Source organism: Lytechinus variegatus, chromosome 1 (assembly GCF_018143015.1).
Source record: "Lytechinus variegatus isolate NC3 chromosome 1, Lvar_3.0, whole genome shotgun sequence".
Classification (NCBI taxonomy): Eukaryota; Metazoa; Echinodermata; class Echinoidea; order Temnopleuroida; family Toxopneustidae; genus Lytechinus; species Lytechinus variegatus.
Genome location: NC_054740.1, coordinates 27,032,805 through 27,060,020, shown reverse-complemented (window position 1 = coordinate 27,060,020; position 27,216 = coordinate 27,032,805). Strand labels below are relative to the sequence as shown.

At 37.4% G+C, this 27,216-nt stretch overlaps 2 protein-coding genes across 2 annotated transcripts; both read right to left on the bottom strand.

The window, feature by feature from the left end:
• Positions 1 to 1,600: 1,600 nt before the first annotated feature.
• LOC121406402 (DNA-directed RNA polymerases I and III subunit RPAC2-like) lies at positions 1,601 to 8,026 on the bottom strand. Its single transcript, XM_041597432.1, has 5 exons — positions 7,963 to 8,026; positions 6,507 to 6,619; positions 6,002 to 6,078; positions 2,641 to 2,720; positions 1,601 to 1,721 (listed from the first exon to the last, which is right to left on the bottom strand). Exons 1-5 carry the CDS (start codon positions 8,002 to 8,004, stop codon positions 1,677 to 1,679), a joined length of 357 nt encoding a protein of 118 aa, XP_041453366.1. The 5' UTR covers positions 8,005 to 8,026; the 3' UTR covers positions 1,601 to 1,676.
• Positions 8,027 to 24,689: 16,663 nt separating this feature from the next.
• LOC121406399 (tyramine receptor 1-like) lies at positions 24,690 to 26,744 on the bottom strand. The gene has a single exon (XM_041597431.1). It carries the CDS (start codon positions 26,330 to 26,332, stop codon positions 25,076 to 25,078), a length of 1,257 nt encoding a protein of 418 aa, XP_041453365.1. The 5' UTR covers positions 26,333 to 26,744; the 3' UTR covers positions 24,690 to 25,075.
• Between the last annotated feature and the right edge of the window lie 472 nt (positions 26,745 to 27,216).

The following is a 27,216-nucleotide window of genomic DNA, read 5'->3' as shown; positions in this document are numbered from 1 at the left end:
ATAGAGAAGCAAAAGAAGGAAATGGGGTGGGGAGAAAATAAAACATGACCATCACAGTCATTACCATCCCCATCACTACCACCATCACAGCATCTTTATCTTCATCACCATCATCAACAATCATCATCATCACCACCACCATCATCACAATCATCATCATCCCCACCATCATCACCATCATCATCACCACAATCATCGTCATCATCATCACCTTCAACATCAACACCATCATCAGGGGTGTGAGCAAGAACAAATTAAAATAGCTGAAATTACAAAAGCTCCTATACTTTTGTACAGACAAAAAAAAGAATGCTGAAATAAGCCAACAATTAAGAACAAATATAGCTGAAATCAGCTAAATAGCTGAACTCTCACACCCCTGCATCATCATCACTATCACCTTCACCACCGCACCATCCCCATCATCATAATCGTCACCATCATCACCATCATCATCACCATCCCCATCATCATCATCATCCTCATCATCACCACCATCATCATCACCACCACCATCATCATCATCATCATCACCATCATCATCACCAACACCATCATCATCACCATCATCACCACCATCATCATCACCACCATCATCATCACCATCATCATCATCATCATCATCACCATCATCACCACCATCATCATCATCACCATCATCATCACCACCACCATCATCATCATCACCATCATCACCACCATCATCATCATCACCATCATCATCACCACCACCATCATCACCATCATCATCACCATCATCACCACCATCATCATCACCACCACCATCATCATCACTATCACCATCATCACCATCATCATCACCATCATCACCATCATCATCACCATCATCACCACCACCATCATCATCACCATCATTATCACCATCATCACCATCATCATCATCATCCCCACCATCGTCACCATTTTTGATTGGTCACAACACAAAGATGCATACCAGTATTAAACCCTTAACAAAAAAATAGGTACACATCATAATTGCTTGGCAATATTTTTTAAATTGAAATGTGTTCAGGGGCCTGTTGCAGAAAGAGTTGCATTTAAACGCAAGTCCCCAATATGGGTGCTTCATTGGATGAAAATAAGGTTGCGCAAGATTTTTTTAGTTGCGTTTGATCGCAACTCTTTCTGCAATGGGCCCCAGATTACTGATATTTATATACATGTATATCTGATAATGGATCACTAAAAAAAGTCCAGATGGAAATAAAGTTTCTTCACTTATTTGTTGAAGCATGTAATTTGTTTTAAAACGCAGAAAACATACAGTGCCTACAAAAAGACATACATGATTCCTACGAAAAGACTGGGCACATTCTGTTGACAAGTTGCCTAAGAAGATGAGACAGCTTAGTCTGTAAAGTGAGGGTTTTGGATTCCGGTGACCCAATGTTGATTCCCAATTGGTGCGGTAGTGCCCTTCGGCAAGGCATTTCCTCATTGCCAGGTCCTTCGGAGAGGACCTCAAGCCTTCAGTCTTCTGGTTGCTTGCTTACAAGCATTCATGCTTTCTTAGCAACCGGCTAACAAAAGCAAAAAGTCAGTATCATCACTACCTCCATGCACAGCCATCCGCAAACACCCCCAGGAATGAATAAAAGGTGTTCCATGTACAAGTCCACTTCTCTCCATATATCATGCTACATTTTGGTCCTGGGTCATTGACTCTCCATTCCTTCATCTTTGAACTGTTTTATGCTGTCCTGTAAGAAACCAACATTAAAAATAAATAAGAATGAGCTAAAGCAATTTGAGCTGGAGCCTGAGTCATAATAGTTGTGTTTTGTATCCTCTGGCAAAAAGTGCTAAGTACATTCAAAATAAAGTCTGAACCATCTTTTACTCCACCCACCATCCCACAGTCCAAAAGGAGCAAATGACCTCTTATACCCCTTTCATAAACCCAATTATGCGGATATTATCCGCATAATCTGGTCGTAAAATCGGAGCAGGACCAGAGTTATCCGCATTATTTCGATCCTGCAATTATCCGCATAATAGCAGCATCGGGACCAAATTTTGACTTTATGAACGCATTGCAAAGTAATGCGGATAATTGCCAATGGTGCGGTTATAAGGTCACCCATTTCCAACGTAACCCAATCGGAGGGGGAGTGTGCAGTTGCCATGACAATTATCCGCCTTTTTCAGGTCAGACGCTTGTAAAAAAAAGTGTGGATTATTTTCGGAGTTTGTGAATGCAATTTTTATTGAATTAATCGCATTACTTTTAGGCGGATAATTGGAGGATGGGTTTATGAAAGGGTATAAGACATAAAAACAAACAAGCTACACAAAGCAAATGGTGCATAGACAGTAGCCAGGCAGGGACTCTTAATAATTCAATCAGGTACATTATTATATTCATAACACAATCAAAATTTGGAGCAATTTTTCACTGCCAGCTTAAAATAATTCAAACTTGAAAAATTATACAGTAACTGGCACTCCCTAAAAGTGCTCCAAGTTTATAACAAAATCACTGATATCAGAATACCACCCAAGACTTTAATTTGTTTTCCATGCTATCTGTTTTACTTCGTTTTTTTTTAGAAGCCTTCCCTGCTAAAGCAACTATACTTGGTGCTCATACAAACTATTTATTTTGTTCCTTTGACTCACTTCGAATGTTTGTTGAATGTGATCACATACTTCTGAGAGATTGGCTAATCCCTTTCCAAAGACATCACCAGCTGGTGGTCCTACATGGAAAATCAAAATAAATATATATACATGTAGTTACCAACAGTAATCAACAGCAGTAACTGAAGAATAAAACTCCCCCAGGACTCTGCAAAGAAATATTATCTTAAGAACATACAAAAAGTATTAAATAATACTATATATCCCCCCCCCGAAAAAAAAAATGAATGGGTCAGTGGAACAATGGGCATCAAGAGAAAGATCTTTCTTCAAAATTACTACGAGAAATAACTTACAGGAGAATGAAACCATTGGAACAAGATAGCTTGTGTTCAAACAGAAAAATCAAAGAAACATATCAATGAAAATTTGAGAAAAATCGGACAAAAGATGAGAAAGTTATGAGCATTTGAATATTGCGATCACTAATGCTATGGAGATAGCAAATTGGCAATGCGACAAAGATGTGTGATGTCACTTGTGAACAACTCTCCCCATTACTTTAGTATATATTTCACTTGAATTGCCTCTTTTATCACATCGATCCATAAATCATACTGTTCTTTCTACATGAGGGCATGTAATACATATTTTTTAAGAATACATCATGGATAAAGAGTTTGTATCATCATAAGAAAAAGCAAAAAGAGACATTTTGAGGGTATTTTATAGTCCATCAAAGGGAAAGTTGTTCATCAGTGACATCACACATCCTTGTCGCATTGCCAATGTGAGGATCTCCATAGCATTAGTGATTGCAATATTCAAATGCTCATAACTTTCTCACTATTTGTCCGATTTTTCTCAAACTTTCGTTGATCTGTTTCTTTGATTTTTCTGTTTTCACACAAGCCTATTTGTTCCAAAGGTTTCATTCCCCTTTAATGAAAATGGTAACATGAAGGAAAAAAAGATCAATATTAACATGTAGAGTAAGAGGGAAAAGTTGAAGGGAGGAGGGGGGGGGGGGTGATGGCCTTTCATTTTAACCTGTAAGAGACTGCATACGTGTGGAGTCTACAGAAAACATGTTACAGCAATATTATTCAGCCTCCAACTGGGTCAACAAACATGGAGCAATAATATTTTAGATATCAAAAGTTTATGTTGAAGGCCTACAAACAAATACAAAAACTTCATAGAAGAGAATTCATCAAATAAAAGCCTCTGAAATACAAAGCCTACAATCTATATTAGGACAGTCAATGTATGAAACTGACATGTATACATGTAGATAATTTCAAGAAGATTGACTTTTATCACTGACAAGTCTTGCCCTGATCTTTTACTTGATCAAATTGGAATGTCAGATGCATCAAAATCGGGTGAAAATCTTGATACATTATTCCCTCCTACATATGTATATATATGTCGTTTTTCAGGCAAAAGAGACTTTATATTGCAGATCATATCTACAATTCCACTATCTCAATGTTGAACTTAAGGATGTGGCATTGCATACATGTATTTAAGATTTGTTTGAAATTAAATTATATTTTGTTGGATTCATTACAATCCCTTTAAGGCTTCATCTGTATTGATATACAGTGCGTATCAAAAAAAGTTTACACTTTGAAAAAGCCCTGGGAATTAAAAATTATACAACATGTGGATAATTTTTTCACATGTAATCTTGGGTTTGGGTCTCATCTATCCAATGAAAGTAAAAGTTTTGACAGAATAATGCACTTGAGTGAGCACTGTCCATTTTTGTAAAGCTCGCAGAAATCTGTTTGCGCAGAAATACTCGTTTTCAAGCTGTGTCGAGGACAAAGGGTGAAATCAAACTTACCCTGCGATACATTTCTCATACATTTCCCTTCCACTTTTAGTCAATTGTAATAAAACGGACACATTCAAGCATTTTGTAACAATTTTGCCACCCAAATTGAAATTTCAACACTTAGTAAGCACAACCTTTACCCTTTGTGTGAAAGCTGGATCTAAGGACATAACTGGATCTGAACAAAATTTTATATCAGACATCTCCAGAATTTTTTCACTAAGTTTTTATCATTTGAAGTGGATTTACATTTCATTTTTCATTTAATACTTGTTTCTCCACACTTTTCACAAGCTTGACAATGATAAACAAAAACGAAAATCAAGCCTAAGCCATTTCATGTAAATCACAGCTCAGTGTAGAGCAAATATCGTCATGATGGACTCGGTGTGTGGGGGAGTGGGGTGGGGCTCAATGCACTCTTCGAAGTGTTTTTGGCAAGGAAACAAGTTTAAAAAGGTAAAAGATATCTTCAAGTCAATTTTACTAGCTAAATTCTATGTGTTCTTCATGATTTAGGTCTACTTTTATTCGTATAACTATTTCAAAGTTCTGCGCAAATCATTTTTCACCAACTTTTCAAAAGTGGTGCTCACTCAAGCGGAAATATTTTTCGACAGTTACATCGTCATTTGCTTAAATGGACCTGTACCAATGTTTAAATGTGGAAAAATCTTCAGGATATTACAAATGTATAATTTTACAGGACTTTTTCTAAGTGTAAACTTTTTTTTGATACGTACTGTAGTTCATTCACTTTTCAAGAAGTACGAGAGACTGACACTAAGGGCTTTGTGAATTTTGAGAAAAAGTGCAAGGAGGGGAAGCAGATCTCATTTTCATTGCACCTGCAATTTTTAGTCATTTTAGCAAGCTTTTACAATGAAAATATCCAATAACACTAAAATATCATTTGAGCATTTCTGTATCTCAGGAATACCTGCATGTCATATATTTCTTTGGTTAGCTCCTGGATCATTCCGCAAAACTCACAATAAAATATACCATGCTCAGGATATGAAATAAAAACGGAAAAATTTTGTGATTTTTTTTAGTATAAATCTATTTTGATCAAGTTCCCAGTAAAAGTATCTGCATATTAGCCTTTCCTATTTTTAGTAATACATGTGATATCCCTTCTAAGGCATAAAATTGGCTGAAAAGTTCATGATCTTAGGTTCATGTAAGTGTTCAACTTAGTTTAGACAGGCTTTACCTGTGACAATCAGAATGATGAAATAGAATGGTAAATGAGAGTTATATATTTATCTTTCGGATCTTACCACAAAATCAATATTTTACAATAAAATACAACATGAAAAATACAAGGGGGATGCAGGATTAATTAGCCTCCAAAACACTGGAAAAATAAAACCCTGATAATTCCTCGAAAGTAAATTGTAGTACAAGAGAACATATTTGGGCTGATGAGCTCAAAATGTAGCCCAGGAATGTTTTTGAATTATTATTTTTTACTTGAAATACAATGCTCAATTATTTATAAAACAAATGTAGATCAAATAATAAATGAAAAAAAAGGTGATATTAGAGACAAACCTTTTGTTTGTATCCTGAAGTTGATCCTATTCTCTGTAGGATGGGGTACACTGTAACCACAGAACTCTACATCAGGGCTTGGGGAAAATGGTGGGGAAATGATACTCAGTCAATACATGTACCAATTGACGGATACATATTTGATGCAATTTTCATAGAGCATAAATAATAGCAAATAATTAAATACATGGATTTTTAAACGTATATTTTGTTGAACTGGAGCTTATAAATTATTATTATTAACATTATCATTAGTAGTATATCATTATTACTATTATTATTACTATTATCAGCAGTAGTAGAACCAGTAGTAGTAGTATTAACAACATCATAGCCACCATCATCAGTTCTTTACACAATTTCTTTATAACTTAGCAAATATCTTTCATTTAAACATACAGACACATGGGTGGTCAATTATTTTTATTCTTTTAAAACTCATTTTGAAATCACTAGGTACATGTACCACACCCAGCATTAATCTTTAAAGTTAGGCAATACTTACTCTTTCATAATCATATATCTGAGAGCATTGCCAAGAGTATGGTCTTCTTTGTGCATAACAAATGTTACGCAATCGCTCTTGTCCCAGTTATCAGTAGTCTGAGCAGTTTGGACCTGGCAATGAATACAATATTCAAATTAAAGAGAGGAACGTTAAGGACAAATTATCGTCTGTTTTCGTGGCAAGGTCGGAAATAATTTCTATTTTTTAGAGGTAAGAACTACATATATTTTTTTTCCACATTGGGACAGTAGCAGAATTTATTTATATAAGGGCCAATGTCGGCTACTTTTTAGCCCAGTGGGGGGGGGATACTCAACAAAAAAAGTTGTAGTAGTAGGTATGTGCCGCGGGCAAGAGAAAAAAAGGGGGCTTTGGAGTGGGCTTTATTGTAAAGAGTAGGGTCCTCGGAATGGGCTGCGGAACTAATGCTTGTGAAAACGGGGGGGGGGGGGGGGGGTCCTTGGAACGGGTCACCTACGTGTAAGTGCGTATGTTCCCTATGGAACGGGCATGTATGCATGCACCTAGCCTGGCTGCTCGGGCGCCTGTACCTCAACTTCTCAAGCGATGTTCGTGAAGGCTCCACTCCACTTCACCAACGCTACAATACACTCCACCTACACGTACCTGAACATCAAGCCTGTGAACTTGCTCTGATATTCTGCATGACAAAATTGGTGATCTAGAGCCAACATGGAGTTCCTTACATGTATTAATAATTTGCTGCCGATTTCAAAACATCGCATGCGGATGCACGAGGGTCTGAGCTCATAAAAAAAAATGAAAAAATATCATAAGACAGAAGAGACTTGCCCAATATTTACCTCAAAAAACCGAAACGTTCCCTCCTTCTACCCCAGTCTCGATTGGCCATTTTGTTATGATTCACAACAAAAATGGCCGATCGAGACTGGGGAGGAGAGAACTTTTCAGTTTTTTGTATGAGGTTTCAGTCTGTGCCTCGACGTCAGGATTCTACGGTCTACCACTTGTTAGACCGTCATCTATATAATCGTGGTAAGTGCATAATTTCTGTTTTCACACTAGATATTTTGACCATAATCTACCCTTGTCTCGTGACTGAGTATGGGTAAATACACGGTGAGCTCTGACCTGGGTTAGCTTTTCACCCAAATTGCAGCTCATTGTAGCGGATCAATGCGGCCAGAACGGCATTACGAAAAATATGCGAAGCTTTGGAACAGATTTCTTTCTTCTAGATAGGAAGAAAATGCTACGCTTTGGAGCGGTTTCTTTGTTCTTTTTCTCAATAAGCCTGCTAGTACTAGTAGTACTGTGCTAGCTACGACTAGATCTAGGTCACCTAGCTAGTACACACAAAAAATTAAACGTGTGGGACTATACTCGCGAACAACTTAGTTCAGTTGGATGTTACTTGCGCGCTATTACTTCAAACTAATAGCTAAATTATTTGGCCAATTATTTCACTCACTACTCCAAGTCTACCGCTTGACTTATTGTCTAAATCTGTCATATTCGAGTTGTCAAATTCCAATGTCGAAACTGACGTCGCGTATAAAGGCTCAGCATGGGTACATCATGATGGTATTGGCAACGCGCACTGAAAAAACGGGGGGGGGGGGGGGGCCGGGGGGGAGGTTCAATTAAATTCCTCGTCATCGATCTAGGGCAGGCTAGTCTAGGCCTATTATTTTACGTCACTCGCTCACTTTTTTTGTTTTTTCTGAGTAATACAATATGTAATTTCTTTAACATATTTGACATTTAGGACCTCTTGATTGAACTGCAACATATCACAATGAATATTTCACATGTTCAGAGGAATAAAACTTTGTTTCACATGTATAAAGATCAGAAGAAAATTAAAATTCACATTTCAAACAATAAACACAACAGAATTAGTGAGTGAGTGATGTAATTGACTCTCTTATTTGCATATCAGTGAATTGTGCATATAACAAATAAACGACTCATTAAATTAATTATCATAACTTTCTTATTTTACATCCGATTTTTTTTCGTAGTATTATACTTGTTTGATTTTTCTGTGTTTATTCAAATAAACTTTTGTTGGGGTGGACTTTTCCCTTAAGTATGGCAATTAATTGGAATTTTCATCCGTTTCCTGGTCTGCCCCTTGTAAATAGAAATAAAAATCAATTTGCAATAATACTTAAAATAATAAGCATTTTCTAGAGAGTTGACCGTATAAAATAGTCTCTACTCGTGTAAAAGAATTGTTTGCTATAGGGTTAAAACATAATTTATGTTTCTTATTAAGGATATGTTTCAACACCAGATTTGAATCTGTTGAAATCTGTACTTATATTATGAGGCAGAATTTTGGAGAGCTCTTGTAGACCTTTAAGTGAGAAGAGATGTGGACATGAAACCGACCCGGCGTATAATACTTCAAAGAAAAGTAAAGTTGGCAAACATAATGATTTCCTTCCTGCAGAAGTATTGATACATATTTTTTTTCAATGTCAGGGGTCTTAGAGTCGTCACATAACAGAAAGTTTGAATTTCTTACCATACTTCCTGTAAACTTATAAGCTAAGTATCGAACTGGTGAAGTATTGAGAATGTGATGAGATATATCATATTACTAGTACACCAATCTTTTTCTGACCCGGAATAGTTTTAAACTTAATTTCTTATAGTAACGACAATTTTCGCAAATTGCAAAAAAAAATGTATTCCTCTATTTTTTGCGAAATGTTAATGGAAAATTTGCTTTGGTATTTTTAAAACTTATTAAAAAAAAACTATCAATTCAATTCAATTCTTTTATTTCATTTCCATTCAAAACATAATATTAAGTAATACAAATCAAGTACAATTTTACAGAAGGGCATTCTTACTTCGTAAAAAAAAAACAAATATAAAGCATAAATGGAAATGAGGGGGGATCCACTAAAAAGCAAAGCTTGTAAAGTGTGGATCCCCCTTGGAAATGAAGAAATAATAGTCGACTTATTATGCGTACATGTATGTATTACAGGAAAGAAAAAGAGAACAAAAGAAATCATATTGATGCAAACATAATTACGGAACAAATGCAAAGCTTTTCACACAAAGAGGTCTCCATTGTAAAGGATATGTTGCGCAAGACAGAAGAAAAAAAAACAGAAAGAGAGAGGGGATGACAAGACAAAGAAGACAAGACAAAACAAGAGACAGGACAGTACAAGACAAGATAACTATTTTTAAAAAAGGAGGAAAATTAAGAATGGGAAAGGGCTGACCACGAAACAGCTTGATCTGGTGAAATAACAAAAGATGATATAACTGGACAAAATCAGATGAAAAAAGATAAAACAATAAAAGTGAAAAATGTAAGGATTACAATCAAGATAATGAAGTGTTAGTTCCGTCGCGAAGAATTATAGGAATTAAGCAGGATAAGTTTGAGTTTACGTTTGAATGAATTTAAGGAGACACTGCATGTCTTTAACATTATTAACTAGTGAGTTCCAGAATTTAAGACCGTTGAATCAATGTATTTTGGGCCAGTAAAGTTCTGTAAAGTGGAATGTGAAGTTCGTCAGAGTGTCTCGTGGGGTAGTTATGATAAAATAGATTTTTAGGGAACATGGCATCAAAAATATGGGGAAGTGCATTATTATTATATTATACATGAAGTGTCCTAACTGTAGTAAATACAGGTCTTTAACTTTCAACAAGTTACTTTCTAGAAAAAGTGGGTCCGTATGAGAACGGAAAGATGTACTATAAATAATACGAAGTGCTTTCTTTTGCAAAAGCAGATGAACTTTCATGAACTTTACTTATCTCAATTTGTATTGTTTGCATAAATTTTATTTGCAAATGTATTGTAATTATAACCATTTTATTTCGTCATGTTTGGAAATGAAAATACAACAATTTGAAGAAAAAAATTACGAGTATTTATTTTTACATGTATGGTCTTTTGCATCGGGGGGAGGGGGGTCTCCTTCTTGAGGGCAAGGACCATAGGCGGCGGAAGCGGGGGGGACGGGGGGACGTGTCCCCCCCCTAAATTTGAGGAGGGGGGGACGGTCCCCCCCTAAATTTGTAGTTGATGACCTTTTTTTTTTTTTTTTTTTTTTTTTTTTTTTTTTTTTTTGCTTGTCAATTAATTTTCCTACGCGTCCCCCGTATAATTTTTAGGTTGAGAACCTTTTTTTTTTTTTTGCTTTCACATTTTTTGCTTGGGTTGTCCCCTCCTAAAATTTTTGGCTTCCGCCGCCAAGGACCTAATTTTTTCATACCCAAAATGAGCTTTAAATGTTTCTATTTCAATCTCACTATACAGACAGCATCGTAAAGACCAGAACCGACTCGGTTGCTTCGCTCCATCGCTCACACCAATATAAAAACTTTATACTTATTTTATACTCATTTTAAATTTGACAAGCAAGAAAAAAATGCATCATGTATGCATGAGAATAAAAAAAAGCAAATAAAATGTGAAGGACTTCTTTCTTCCCTTTTCGCTCACTTTTTTTTCTTTTAATCAACTATTCACAGGGGGGGGCAGTCACCCCTACCCCATGCAGGGGCTCCTATACCCCCCCCTGTGGTATCTTCCATGCTAATTACAATGACAACTGACTATGTGAAAAAAGATTAATCATTATTAATGTCGGCGACCTAACTGTCGACCTACTAACCCAAATACGCGGAATGATCGATACACCTAACTCAAGATATAGGTTTAAATATCGAACATGCAAGGATGGAGGTAAGAATGGAAGGCGACACGTTTGCTCCAGGCTGCTACATTGGCTCCAGTCTCGAAAATTCGAAAACAAGCACATGAACCCCTATTTTTTTAAGCGTTTACTCCGCTTAAATACACCTTCCTCTATATGCATGCGAATTTTGGTGAAAATGGCATGGATTTTGAATAAAGTGCAGTATTTATTATAACTTCTCAGATTTGTTATAGAAATTTCAACTTTTTGAGATGATGTCATTATCATCTTTCACATCATTTGAAAAAAAAAATGAATGTGCTGCTAGCCTTTAACGGGCAGATGAATGAAAATATGAATGAATTTTCCACTTTGACTTAGTAATAAAGGTTTAACCTCAACTTAATGATCTCGTGGGGTCTGAAAATGCCCAATTCTTTTGAATGTGCAGTTTTAGAGAACTGCCTATTGGGTGAACTACAAAGCTCAATAGCAAAAAAAATCAAGCACATAAAAATTTACATAGTTGAAAATATACTGCTGCTAAAGTAACTCTGTGCAAAATTTGGTGAAAATGACATATATCGAATACTTCATACATTCTCTTATTTTAATTCACGGCCAAGCATTTATTCTTTGTCTAAAATTCTAATACAGGTTCTTATTGTATGTCTAAATTATTGTTGAAATTCAAGAATTCAAGAATTATTTTTTTAAACGGAAGCCTTGTAGTGTGAGTTACGTTGTCTTGCCAAGAGAACTTATAGTTTCATGTCGACGTGACGAGATATAGATATACCAAATTGACTTGTAAAAGTTATACGCCGTCATGGCGAGATAGGTAGTAGAAAACGATAACGTATATACTCGATGTGACGACATATAAATTTTTATCAGTCGACTTTCCATGCAGGATAACACATACATCGCATCATGTCGACATGTCAGTTAATAGGTCGACTTGGCAGGAGGACAGTATCTCGACATGTCGAACTGTCGATTCGCAGTTGGACTGGGCAATACTCTCATCATTTCGACATATTAAGTCGACATGGTGCGAAAAAATCTTATCATCATAATTATCGTCAAGTATATGCACATCCGCAAATTTTAGCTTGAATATTAGCATTATTCCGCGCGAATGGGACAGAATAAATCTATAGCAATAGACGAAAATTGCGAATCATAAGTCTATTTGCTCTCTCGTCTTGACACAACAATTATGATAAAACTAAGTGTGTCAAATGTACGAAAACAGAAGAAAAAAATCCGATGATTTTTTTTATCAAAGTTTACCTGATTCTTTTCTTGTAGCTAGGCTAGGGTCTATACCCTAATGTAGGCAACAGCCAGCCGCGTGTTTCATCAGCTTTCTTATGTAAGCACGAACACCGTATTTGCTCAGCTCTAGGGGTAACGTCATTTCGAATGTCTGTCACGAACGGGAGGGGGGGGGGGTGACACTGCCATGATGCTCGTCTATAGAAGCACTGAAATGTGTTTTTTATTCTTCAAAATCCGACGATGTACGGTGAAAGGATGTCAAAATTTCCAAAAATCAGGAAAGATAGTATCATCTTTATTAACAAGGGGAAGTGTATATCATTTCACATTATAATCATGACGATAGGATACTTTGATATATTATTTAGGGTGGCAAAACGTGACCAAATACAAATTTCAGCTAGCTACTCTATATGATCGAAGCAATTACTTCATTAGCGTCTTTAAAATGAATGAGCATGGTGCATACCTATTAATGATAGCTTTTGTGGGAGGGGAAGGTGAGGGGAGGAAGGGGGTATGAATGAGGTGCAAGTACCAATCGCTCAATCAGTCAGGCAAATATATGAATATCCGTATTACACTCAATAGGGAGTTTTCGCACTTCAACGCGTCGCGACGGAGGCCTATGGATGATTCAAGAACAGAGAAAATGTATTGCCAAATGCACTTCAAGACAAAGAACAACCAAGAAGGCTTTGTCGACAATCGGTGAATCAAGGTAGTTTAGTCCTTGACTCTGGACAAACCACATACTTGCAATTTTTGGTCAGCTCCGAAAGTTAGGATGAAACAGCTGTTCCGATTCACCAATTTTCGACAAAGACCTTCCAGCCGTTCTTTGTCATCTGAAGTGCATTTTCAATACATTTTCTGTGTTTTTTAATCATCCGTACGTCTCGAAGCGAAAACTCCCTATTTTGGAAAAGGCGTATGGATATAAGGATCCATGGTCTGTTTGCGTGGATGTGGGTGTTTGAGCATGAGAGCGTGAATGGATGTGGGAGGACGGAAATAAAGTACATTGCCACACAGCAAAAAAATGTGGTGTTAACTGGTGTACATAGAGGACCACACCAGTTATTTTACACCGGTGTTAAATTGGTGATGTTAGTTTTACACCTATAGGTGTTATTACAACACCTATGGTTGTTACATTTACACTCTTTTGTGTTATGTCCAATCTCTAGGGTGTTATTTTAACACCTCAGGGTGTGGTGTCAGTTTCAACACCACATTTTTTACAGTGCAGGATGTGTGGGTTTATGTGTGTGAGGGTGGGCATTGTGTTTTGGCTGGTGAGGGTGTGTGTTTAATTTTGTGTGTATTACCCCTTTATAGGGGGCCCTATGGGATGATTTATTGATTGACATTCATACGCTATATACATACGTCAGTTATACGCCTACAATAATGTATATGCAGTATTTTGAGATTCAGCTTTAGTTTTGCTGTTGATATTAAAAAAAAGCATTGAAAATGTTGCTTGTTAACATTGTAAATCTGGACCACACGGGCCATGTGGTCCAGTGGTTAGAGCATTGGACTCATAATCGCAAGGTTGTGAGTTTGAATCCCCACCCTTCTATTGTCTCCACTTTGATAAAAAAAAGGCCAGGGAGTAATATCTGTCTATAAGGTCAGCCACAATGATTTATTAACCTATAGACTGCTAGACGTAACATGTTTCCTAGGTAATTGGTTATATACCAGCTTGGCATCTACCAGCAAAACGCTGTCCTGCCGAGTTCCTATGGGAGTTACCATAAACAGAAAAATAAATAGAAAAATAAAGAGAGTATATAGAGAGAGGGAGAGAGGGAGGGACGTTTGTGTGGGTGTGTGTGGGGTTGTGTGTGTGTGCATGATGAGCAACAGGATTGTACGTTGTGTGTATGTAAGCAACAGAGGGTTGTGTGTATGTAAGTTGTGTACGACTATGGAAATTGATACACCGGAAATAAATGAGAATCTATTTAGATTGTCCTGCTATATATTTATTGACGTGGAGTATAGGAGTGCATACCTTAATAATTGAGAGGATTCGCGTATAATGGTGCAGGTATTTGTCTTAATGATGAATAATTCGACAGGAATCGTTTTTAGCTCCTGTCACGTGATCAGGACTGGTGATTGATTGAGTGACTGAAAGCACTTTTATCAGAATAATTATACTTGCTTATATAGCGCTTAATACTTTGTCAGAAGTCTCTAAGCGCTCTACAGTATATGCAGCATAATTACACTGGCTTTTTAGCAGTGCAGCTAGGTTACGCGCGCTGCGTTTCAAGGAATAAATTCCTGCCAGGTACCCATTTACCTCACCTGGGTTGAGTGCAGCACATTGTGGATCAATTTTTTGCTGAAGGAAATTACGCCATGGTTGGGTTTCGAACCCGCGACCCTCTGTTTCAGAGTCCGGAGACTAATCCACTGGGCCACAACGCTCCAGAAGTACAGAATACCTTTTAATACCACTCCTTTTATGATATATATAACTTTTTTATCAAAAAGCGGAAAATTACGAATCAATTATCCCAATTTAGGTCTATTATTAAATCCCACAGTCAGCGCCCGACGAAAACACGTATATAACCGGTATTATGTGCTAAAATAGGGTCTTGTTCTCATTTCCCGTAGGGTCCTATTCCCCGTTTGTTCTATATAAAACCGTACATGTTATACTACCTTGAATGGAAACATTTGTTTGGGGACGCTGCGGGGGGTGGGGTTGCATCATGGAGGAGGAGCGGAGGATTATCTGTTGCATTTTTGGGAGGGACACAACAAGCTCCCCCCACCCATGAACAACTGAGGACAATCCACTGCTCCGCCGCCCATGGAGGGGGGGGGGCAAGATAAGATGTTACTTACATTTCTTGTCTTTTTATTTTAACCAGTTGGGTTGGGGCAGTTTATTCTCTTGCCCCCGGAGTGATTAACACCGTTTCAGATAATGTTAAAGCACTATTTTAGTTAGAGTTTTCCTTAGGGCATTTGATGCATTTCGTAAGATTTTTTTGTTCATCGGGAGGGGGAGGGAGGGGGCAGTGGCGGACCGTGACCCCGAGTAGACAAAGCATTGGGGGGGGGGGCACAGCATTGTTCACGAACAATGCAGTGCCCCCCAATGCTTTGTCTACTCCGGGTCACGGTCCGCTACTGGGAGGGGGGCAGACAGCTCTCTTTTTCTCATAGGGTATCGTACAAAATTAGAGGGGGGGGGGGTAGTTAGGGTGCATTCCCTTGCCTACATGGCACATGATTGACCCGGTATTTCTAATATTATTTTCGTTTTGTTATATGGAGTAGTTACCGGTATTTGGATGCCATGACGGGCTTTAAAGGGCTTATCCATTTCAACTCAATGTATTAAGAATTTGTAAAATGCTCAGTAAAAGACATTGATTGAAAAAATGAAGAAATTTGTAAAATGGAGGAAAATAAAATGTTTATTTGAAATGAAAATGAAAAATGTCATTTAGTCCTATATCGCTAAAAATATCATTATTAATTTATGTATATATTCTACTACCTCGAGAGTTTTCGGATTTGATAAGCTTCGCCCATTTTGACGATCTTAGACAGTCAAGGCTAAAATATTGTTATTTATACCTTCAAATTTAATGTAACAATATAACATAAGCAAAATGTCAATCATTGTGTAAGACCTTTATTATATCGAGTTCCGATCGATCGATGCATTCGGGATTCGGTGGCCAAACCCATCAATCTTTTCCCGCTCAAATCAGAAATTGTAATAAAATGTTACTGCACGTGATTACAGATCGTCTGCGTGAGTATATATAAGCGGGTTTTCTGCTAGCGCCAGAACGAAAATAAAAATTGGTTGTTGCCATAGTAAATTTATGTGAACTAGGTTAACCTTATATTTGATTTTCTTGCTCTCCAAATAGTGGAAAATTGCACATTTGAAAAGGTAATACTTGCGAGGTTTATTTCATTTAAATTTGGGAATGCTGCATCCAGATTGAGTTCAGCAAGAGCAGTAATGATGAAATGTCATTTTTAAATTAAGAAAATTACTTGAAGTCGCCTAGCCTCCATACCCTTTTTTCTTATTTACCATCTCTCCCCCTTCTCCCTCTCCTCGTATTCTTATTTCCTCTCTCCCTCCGTCTCTGTCTCTCTCCATCCATCACTCTACAATTTTCTAGTATGGTTGCTTCATGTGCTCGATATATATGTATCGATTTCTTTGGTCACATTTGTCCAACATTGATTAACAATCATCGATTTGTGTGTGAACATGAAATGTAGGCTAATGAAGAAATTGTAAGCGTATAACCTTTCCTCAAATGCATTCTTATCAAGGTACTATAACAAAGTCTCTAGTTATCTTCTCATGATTATTGCCGGGATACTCCCTCGGGGATACTCCATATGGATGTGCATTTATCTGTATGGGCATGCCAGCGCTCGAAACCGGTTGGGGATTCATGTTGAAAAATACATGCAGTTATGATCCATGGTATTTTCCCAACGCCAAATGAGAAATCCACCAATTCCTAAATGACGATGATAATAATACTAATAATACTACTACTAATAATAATAGTACTAGTAGTATAGTAATAGTAGTAGTAGAAGCAGTAGAAGTAGTAGTAGTAGTAGTAGTAGTAGTAGTAGTAGTAGTAGTAGTAGAAGTAGTGATAATAATATAGTAATAATGACAATCAGTTCCTTACTAGTGCACATCACGTTATTTCAGAAATTTATTTCTGAAGATAGCCATTTACCTCACCAGGGTTGAGTGCAATAAAATGTTGATAAATATCGCCAAGAAAGTAATTTCCAATGGGTGACAGCGTATATGAAACCGACATTATTATGTTGGTGAATATATATATATATTTTTGCAACCAACAACAAGCAACAACATTAGACCCCCTTTCGAATGTTCATCTCCCTATAGTCACCCCCTTTATAGATCGATAAACCCTTTGAAAATTCTCACGGAGGACAATATGAATAATTGTTAAAAACCTGTCCTATTGATAAATGAGATCTCGATTCTTATCGGAACAAAAATGAAAACAAAGATTACTGAATGTTGAATACTAGTATAGTGATATTGAATGTATTACCTTACACGGCTGCATCGCTTAAGAAGGCAGTGTTTGAAACTGATAATATTAAGAAGATTGAAGAACAGAGGCGGCAAACAGCCGACCTAATGATGATGTCATTTTTCTCAATGAATGACAGGGGTATTGAACATCCATGACCATTTTAAATACTTCGCTTTCAAAAGATAAATCCCACTTATTTTCTTTTTCTCCCCTCCCTCACTATTTCAAAATCTTTAGGGGGTCGGCAGTCACACCATGACCCCCTGTGGTCTTCCTGCCCCTTTCCCTGTAGCCTGCAGGTCGGGAGGAATGACAAAATTCTCTGACAACTCCTACCCTTGGCTCCTACCTTTCTCCATTCCCCCTACTGATAAGAACACAGTGTGCCACAGTGTGTGTCGCAGTGTGTGTCACATTGTGTGTTCACAGTGTGTGTCACAATGTGTTCACAATGTGTGTCCCGGTGTGTTCACAGAGTGTGTCACAGTGTGTATCACGGTGTCTTCACAGTGAGTGTCACAGTGTGTTTTCACAGTATGTTCACAGTGTGTGTCAAAGTGAGTGTCACAGTGTGTTCACAGTGTGTGTCAGAGTGAGTGGCACAGTGTGTGTCAAAGTGAGTGTCACAGTGTGTGTTCACAGTGTGTGTCAAAGTGAGTGTCACACTGTGTTCACAGTGTGTGTCACAGTGAGTGTCACAATGTGTGTTCACAGTGTGTGTCACAGTGTGTGTTCACAGTGTGCCACAGTGTGTGTCACAGTGTGTGTTCACAGTGTGTGTCACAGTGTGTGTTCACAGTGTGTGTTCACAGTGTGTGTCACAGTGTGTGTTCACAGTGCGCCACAGTGTGTGTCACAGTGTGTGTCACGGTGTGTTCACAGTGTGTGTCTGCGTGTGTTCACAGTGTGAAACACAATGTGAAATCACATTCACACTGTTGAATTAGCGCCTTTCTACACTGTGAATCACATATTCACACAGTGGACCATGTGATCACGCTGCGAATACTCACACTGGCGAGGTGTCCACAGTGTGAAAATACCTTTTACACAGTTGAATTTCAGCATTTTAACAGTGTGAATAATATTTTCACATTGTCCACTGTGTGAATACACTGTGATCACATTCTAACCATTACAAACATGGGATCATTCTAGATGAGACATCTACTCACATCTTCCAGTCATTCTCCTTCTTTATTTCTATCCGTCAATTCCATTTCTCGTCTCTCCTACTTTTCTCTTTCTCTATATTTTTTATTTGTCAGCAAACTGTAAAGACTATGATAAAATGTTCATAGATATGCAAGTGATGAAAAAATCGATGGATATTCCACATAATATATATATATATTCCAAATTAATGTGCCTCTTCATCTGAAACCATTTGACGTGATTTAATTTATTGTTTTCTTATGCAATGATATTCGTTTAATACATTTTTCATAACATAACAAACATAATATATCGATTTCTGTACTTGGCATGATAAAAAACTGTCATAAAAATATAATTCCAACCAAAAAATGATCTACTACTAAATTAAAGGTCAAGTCCACCTCAGAAAAATGTTGATTTGAATCAATAGAGAAAAATCAGACAAGCACAATGCTGAAGATTTCATCAAAATCGGATGTAAAGTAAGAAAGTTATAACATTTCAAAGTTTCGCTTACTTTTAACAAAATAGTTATATGAACGAGCCAGTTACATCCAAATGAGAGAGTTGATGATGTCACTCACTCACTATTTCTTTTGTTTTTATTGTCTGAATTATACAATATTTCAATTTTTACGAATTTGACGATTAGGACCTCCTTGCCTGAAGCACAAAATGTTAAAAAAAATAATGGAATTCCACGTGTTCAGGGAGGAATGAAACTTCATTTCACATGAAACTGACGAGAAAATCACAAAATGTCATATTTCAAACAATAAACAACAAAGGAAATAGTGAGCGAATGACATCATCGACTCTCTCATTTGGATGTAGCTGGCTCGTTCATATAACTGTTTTGTGAAATGAAGCGAAATTTTGAAAATGTCATAACTTTCTTATTTTACATCCGATTTTGATGAAATTTTCAGTGTTATGCTTGTTGAATTTTTCTCTGTTTATTCAAATCAAGTTTTTGTTGGGGTGGACCTGTCCTTTAAAATTACGTTTCCAACTTTCAAAAGAACTTGAAGAAAGATTGTCATCATATAGCTTCAATACAAATCAAACATCTGCATTATCAGCAATATATGATATTGATAATTCAAGGATTCCACACATTTTCTATTTATCTTTTGAATATGAAATGTTCATGTAACAACACAATACTTGTAAGAGATATTTGCACATAAATATTTTCATTTAATACATGTCTCAGGATTAATGTGATGGAATGCACGTATTTCCAAAAATGGATTTATTGAATGAATTACTTTTAAATTAAGAGGAGGTATCAATTTCCATACAGTTTTAAAACCTGAGATGACATTAGTCATTAATCCATTGACCAGAACTTCTATTCACATAATTGGTTTGATGATAATGAAAGTGTTCATATACAAGTGCCAAATACTATGAATACCAATAAGATAAATACATTTATTTTCAAATATCAAAGCTTAGTTTTCATTTTTTTTAAATAAAAAATAGTTTCTTTGACATCAAATTACCCTTGATTTCGACTTAGTTCCTTGTGACTCGTATAATGTGATTTGTGTCATCTGACAATGCTCTCCCAAAGGTTTCATCACACGAGTTTCATAAAATATGATCGTATATTTTCAACAGTTACGATAATTAGAAAACGTAATAACACTAGGAAACGATGTTACTATGAACGACGCCTCATCCCGCATCGGAAAAGTGGGGCCTGTATATCAACACTATGCAATTTGCATACGAAACGAAAAATTGAATGTTCATGCAAGGAGATAGAGGTGATATCTCCTTGGTCATACTGACCGACACGCGGTATTTATTATAGCGCAGTGCATGGACTCGTGATGAAATAGGAAAAGAAAACTCGTACCGCCTCTTGCAATAAAAAAAAATGATATCGCAAACTTGCTGATATATAAAACCTGTATGGATTTTAGTGGGTTAAACCATGGACCCGATATAGGCCCAAGGTTAAACTTAAAAAAGAAAAGAAACGAAAATTTTTTCATGACTTTTTCATAAAGTCAAATTTCTACACGACGTCAAGACGACGCGTCTTGTCGTCACTATAACTGGTCGACGATAGCTCAGTCGGTAGAGCGGGGTTTCGGATTCCGGTGACCCGGGTTCGATTCCCAAGTGGTGCGTTATCCTCATTACCAGGTCCCTCGGCGGAGAGGACCTTAAAGTAATTGTTTAACATTGGTTTGACTTTTAAAAAATCTGAGCTAGAAGGTCACATTTGTCACCTGTGTCTGTGATATGTTACAAAAATGAAGCCCTGAAAAAATTGCGGTCGAAAATCATTATTTAGTGCTTCAAAAATTGAAATATAAAGTGACCGGAAACACCATCTTATTTTCATCCCATACAGTTATGTGTACTATTTAGGCGTCTATAAGACGCCTATTTACAAAATCAGGGTTTGCCTTGTAGTTTTAGCTTTTCATTCTCAATAATGGTTGTTTTCAGGGTTTTTTAGTTCTAATACATGCACTTGTACACATGTTTCATCTTGGTTTGAGAATTTTTTAAATCGGCTGCTCACAAAGTTAAACAATACCTTTAAGCCGTTGGTTTCTGGTTGCTTGCTCACAGGCATTCGTGCTTTCATAGCAGTCAGGTAAAAACTTCGGTATAACATGATTATCTTGACCAACCTCATAGCTATGAATTGACAAATGAGTTCAGCAATAAGGCCTACAGGCACAACCTTTCTCTTGCTACGTCATGATAATTATGTTACGTATCTAGCTATTCGGAATCGTTGATAACTTTTCAACTACATTTTATCAGGACATGGCATTGGAATGTTTGTTTGTGAGAGTCTACGCGACATCCCATGCTTCATTAGCGCTAACAATCGTGTAATCAAAATGATGTTTCTTCGTAAGCACACCAATAATGGTATTTTTCAAACCTTCATGCCAGAGGTCCTTTCCATATAGTTGGTCATTATCTTGTTTCTCAGTTAGCACCTGCGATTAGGTAACGATAGGGGCAGGAAATGGCTGTTAACATGAGCGGGGGATCTGGGTGGCTTCAGCCCCCACTTTTTTCCGAAATAGCGTACAAAAACGTAAAAATTACCGTTATGATGGGGATTTTCTTTTTTGCATGATCAGCCCCACCTTCGGCTCAACGGCAAGTAGTCTTGTTCTACCACGTAGACAAAACAACAAGAGTAACACGACTTTCTATCAAATTATGCATTGCTGTGGAGATCTAGATATTTGATATACTTCGACATATTGGTACCCTCACAATTTCTCTCAATTGATAGTCCACTGTTCAGAATTTTCTTTTTATCCTTTTTCTTTTATCATCCCCTCATTTCTCCTCCCTTTTCGTTATTAATTTTATCAACTAATTGAAAATCATGGCGGGGGGGGGGGGGGGGCGATGGCCCCTACGTCTCTGGTGCCGTCTTTGTTTCTGTAGAAGCTAGGCAATCAATGTAAAAAATAGTGTTAAACCACCTGTTTCTTGACTACTGAAAATCGATTGAAATTGAACGGAAGGGTATTTCAATTCAACGCATTTTAATTCAATCTAGATGATATATTCCATTATCATTACAGATCGTCATTTCCTCTATTATACCTCTGTAAGCAACAGCGGGGAAATACCCAAATGAAATTAATTGCACACTCTTCAATATATTTCGGGTTTTTGTTTCGAAATAATTTATGTATTAATGAATGCTGGTGAGCAGAGCAATTGAACAGTAGGCAAGGCTAGACTAATGTGTTCTGTTCTTATATATTCATTCTATGTATTGTCTAGGCCTAAATGTTGATTCATTTTAGGCCTAAAGGATCATGATGAATATAAGCATAAGAAAGGATGTATGTCTACTAGGGTGTTGCAAGAAACTTGGTATTTGTATGTAAACTTTAAGTAACTTCAAAGTCATCACTCTGAAAGTACATTCATACCCGTATAAAATAACGTATACCCATTACAATAGTTTGCAAAGTTCAAATATGAATTGTCTTACAAAGAATGAAATATAATATGACATTTCCCAAAGAACCGCCGCTATATGGGTTTCAAAATCACGGATCAAATTCTAATTCAAAATCCTTGTAAATAGCCATGGAAGAAACCGAGGATATTTCCTTGTCGCACATCATAGAGCTTACCAATTTGAACTAAGTTGTCATTATGAAGTGTATACTACACTTAAACATGATTGGTCAGGGCATAAAATATTTATATATAGAGAGAGAGTAAAATTCACAGAGCAAAATGCTGAAAAATTTTCATCAAAATCTGATAACAAATATTAATAATAATAACACACAAAATTTATTAAGTGCTCTAAACGAAAGTTTCAAAGCGCTATAAGAAAGAAGTAAGAAAATGGAATACAAGATATCTCAGTATAAGAACAACAAGGGAACTGAAATTGAAAACACCATTACGAAATATTAATTACGAAGTTATCGAAATTTAAAATTTATCAATATTTTGTGAAAACAGTTATATGCACATAGTCATGAATATTCATTAGGTGGGGGGTAATGAAGCCACATCCCCACTTTCCTTCATGTAATTACATGAAATCATAATTGTTTCATTTTTTCATACATGTGTAAATGATGTGTCTCCATTATGATGAAATAAGTTGCCGCAATGAATAAGTTGTCATTCCAATTTTTTTAGTTTTTGGTAGAAATATTTTGAATAACCCTAATTTCATGTACTAAAATACAAAAGAACAAGTGGGGATATGACATCATCAGCCCACTTAATGAATATCCATGAAGACATTCCTAGAACTGTTCACCGGAATAATGCAAATCTTTAAAATTCATTAAATTTTTATCAAATTTTCAGCATTTTGCTCTGTTAATATTACTCTTTGTTGAGATATATATATCTCCAGCCTGGACCATCACCTTAAAGACAAATCTGCATCCCTGTCATATCTTGTTATAAATTCCAAGGATTTATAATAAATCCTGGGGAGTGTTTCAGCAACATGTATTGATCTACGAGTTGTCAGATCTGACAACTTTCCTTGATTCTGACTGGCTGAGAAGCAATGTTACAAAGGTAACTGTCGGATGAAACGGGAGTTGTCAGATATAACTTCCGAGTCCTTTCATGAAACGCTCCCCGGGTTGGTGTTTCATAAAGCTGTTCGTAACGGGCGACTTTACGAACGACTGTTGACCCTTTCTTATGCTATTTGATATATATACCTGGCTTAGCACCCAAGAAAATGTTCTAAACATGCTTTAAGTTGTGCGTAACACTACGAATTGTCTTTATGAAACAAAAACCAGATTGACTCTTGATGGCGACAATCCAGATATTAGATTTAAATCTTGTGGACTTGTAAGAATATAAAGCTTAACGATTTGACTTTAAATGTTTTGAGAGTTAAAAGTTAATCCCTCTATATATGATTCAAAATAAATCCAATCCAATATTCGGCTCATGCTCACGACAGATCTGCATTTATTTCGAATTCTTGAAATTTAGAGTGCATCTCTCAAAGCGCACAATCCCTATTTTGAGCGTGGCATCGGCCAGTAATAGCTTAGTGGTAGGGCCACCCTCCGGCAAGTAGATTCCAGCTTCAAATTCCCGCTTGATCCAATAATTTTGAATGATTTATTTCTGATTAATTAAACCACCAGAAATGCCTACGAATTTCATTTACCCTTTTAAATTCCCCTCATCAATCAAACCTCTCTCAACCTGCCTAGTTCACCAGAACTGTGCATTTTCCAACTTTAAGGATTGTTAAATCATTTTCTAATATCATGTACTCTTTTTATATTTTTTCATCCAAATATCAAGAAAAATCTCAATAATAATTGGTGAGGATTAAAAATATAACAATTTTACATTAATGGCATTTAAAAAGCAAGTTTTAAAAATGTCCGAATCTTAATGGCTTGTCCGAGACAGTTCACACGTGTGGACAGTAGGTTGCCAACTGAAAACTGGTAGAAGCTCGAGTATTTCATGATGATCCCTAATAATCGACCATTTCTGTGCAAGACATGTAAAGGCCTGGTCCCACTGGCCGATGGACACAAAAGGTATTCATAACGGATACAGCGGACAAGTCAAATTTTTGGGTGGCTGCATCCGTTTTCATCCGCTCCAGACAATGGACAAAATGGACGAACAATGAAATCACAATCGTCGACAAAGAATAACTGGAAGGTCTTTGCCGAAAATTGGTTTACCGGAACATTAATTTTGTCCTAAGTTTCGGAGCGGACGAACAATTACAAATATGTTTTTTTTTGTCTAGAGTCCAGGATAAAACTTTTGTCTAGATTCACCAATGTTCGACAAAGACTTCTCGGTTGTTCTTTGTCGTGAATGGCATTTGAAAACTCATTTTTTATGTTCTTGTATCCGTACGAGTGACTTGTGGAAGCGTAAACTCGCTATTGTTGTAATCAACAGACAATTCTGCTCTGTTCGTACCGGGTGTGGGATCAGTCACCGAATGACTAAGATCATGGGTAGATATGAAGATGCGTGGATCTGAAGATGCATTAGGTGCCGATACTGATGCAAAGGCCGAGTCGGGCTCCACACGCCGAGCCATTCTTCTCCTGCACGACAGCGGCATGATGTGGTCAAGGGTCCGCTTGAACGCTTGCCTGAACTGATTATTCGTTATACAGTAGATGAAAGGGTTGCAGGCAGAATTCAACATAGCGAACCAGGTCGACAGGACGTAGATCCCTTGGGGAATAGCGGTGCACGACGGGAAAGCAAAGCAAAGCATCGTAATGGTATGCGGGAGCCAACAGATGAGAAAGGTGCCCATGACGATGAGCAGAGTGGTAGCAGCCTTGGTGTCCTGTCGAATCTGTTTGGCTCGTTTGGCGAAAGCCTCGACTGTCTTGCGATTCCTGCTCCGAGGCACACTTTCGTTTGGTTCTTTGACGCTATGCTGTGTCCTCATCTGCTTCCGGTGCGCTGATGCGATCCTAAGTATATGCCTGTAGGAGTAGGTCATCAAGCATATCGGGGGTACCATGTTTACAACGACAATGATGACTGTATATGACCAGTCTGTAGACCAGTCGGCAGAGCAGAGATATTCCGATTCGATGTACACGAATTCTGACCAGCCCAATACTGGCATGACACTGAAGAACAAAGACTGCGTCCAGATCCAGACCAGAAAAGCCACTATGCGACAGGTCGACATGCGCTTTGCATACTGGAAAGGGTACACGATGGCGAAGTAGCGATCGAGGGCTATTGCTCCCAATGTATTGATGCTAGCCGAACAAGCTAAAACAAGCGATGCTCCAATAATGCCACATATGATTTCACCGAATATCCACTTGTCGTATATACAGCTGACCAAAATAGTGGTCATGTTCAGGATAGCGTTCAGAAGATCTGCAATGGCTAAATTGGCAATGAATACAGACGTTTTACTGTGAAGAACGTTTTCCCGAACGATTGCCGCCAGCACAAGTATATTCCCAGCGATGCTCAGGAATATGATTAAAGCCATTGTCAGTATTGACAGTATCACCTCTGCTGTGGATCTATCGTCCACTCGTAGTATACCATTCTCGTTTCCAGTACTTTCTGTCGACACATTCCACGCAAGAAGAGTTTCGGCGCTTCCCATCGCGTCCAGATTGCATCCGGTAGAAGATTCTATCTGCTGTTAGTCACCTGCGCGGGATGAGTAGGAGTCAGTAGCTGTATCTATCTGATGTCAGTCACGTGTGACAAGTGGGAATCGAAAGCTATGTCAATGCTTAAAAGGTTAGTTCGTAAACAGTATCAATTCCATATTCAGGAAAATGCTTATAATCATACCCTGAAGCCAATGATTTTCCAACTGAGCCTCCGATTTGGTACCTGACGTAAATGATGACAGCTTTCTGCCAAAACACATCAACATAGTAGGAAGTGCGACTGCTGCACCGTTTCAAATCTTTAGACAAACTGGCATTTGATGTCAACTGATGTTATTCTTCGATATTTATACACAAGCCGGAGGTAAACTTGCACACCGCTGGACCAATCATACCAATCAGTTCATTGTCTTGTCTGAAAAATATGTTGTTAGTTTGTATCAGGTGATATCGACCTTTTACCAGTAGATCATCGTAAGAAAATGGCATTATTTCAAGAACACCTGGGTCCCGCGATGGAGCTTGACTAACGATCTGGTGTTTCCATCTTCTAATTAGAAACCTTCATCCGGGCACGTGAGAAGAGACGCACACGGACTACTTTGATTAAAATCATGTTTAACATGTTTGAAACGTCAGTGTCATCATTGTAAAAATTGTGAAATTTAAATTGGAATTTAATTGAGAGCTCTTACCCGATTGGACGCTGGTAAATTCCCGTTACGACGTTAACGACAAGGAAATTATCCAAACTATGAAATATCCTCCGTTTATACTCTAAAGTTCTTTTCCGGTTGTCTGCTAAAGATCCTTTTCAGCACAGAACCGGATCATGACTCTTGCCTCTGTGCCGTTTGCAATTTATTGCGAG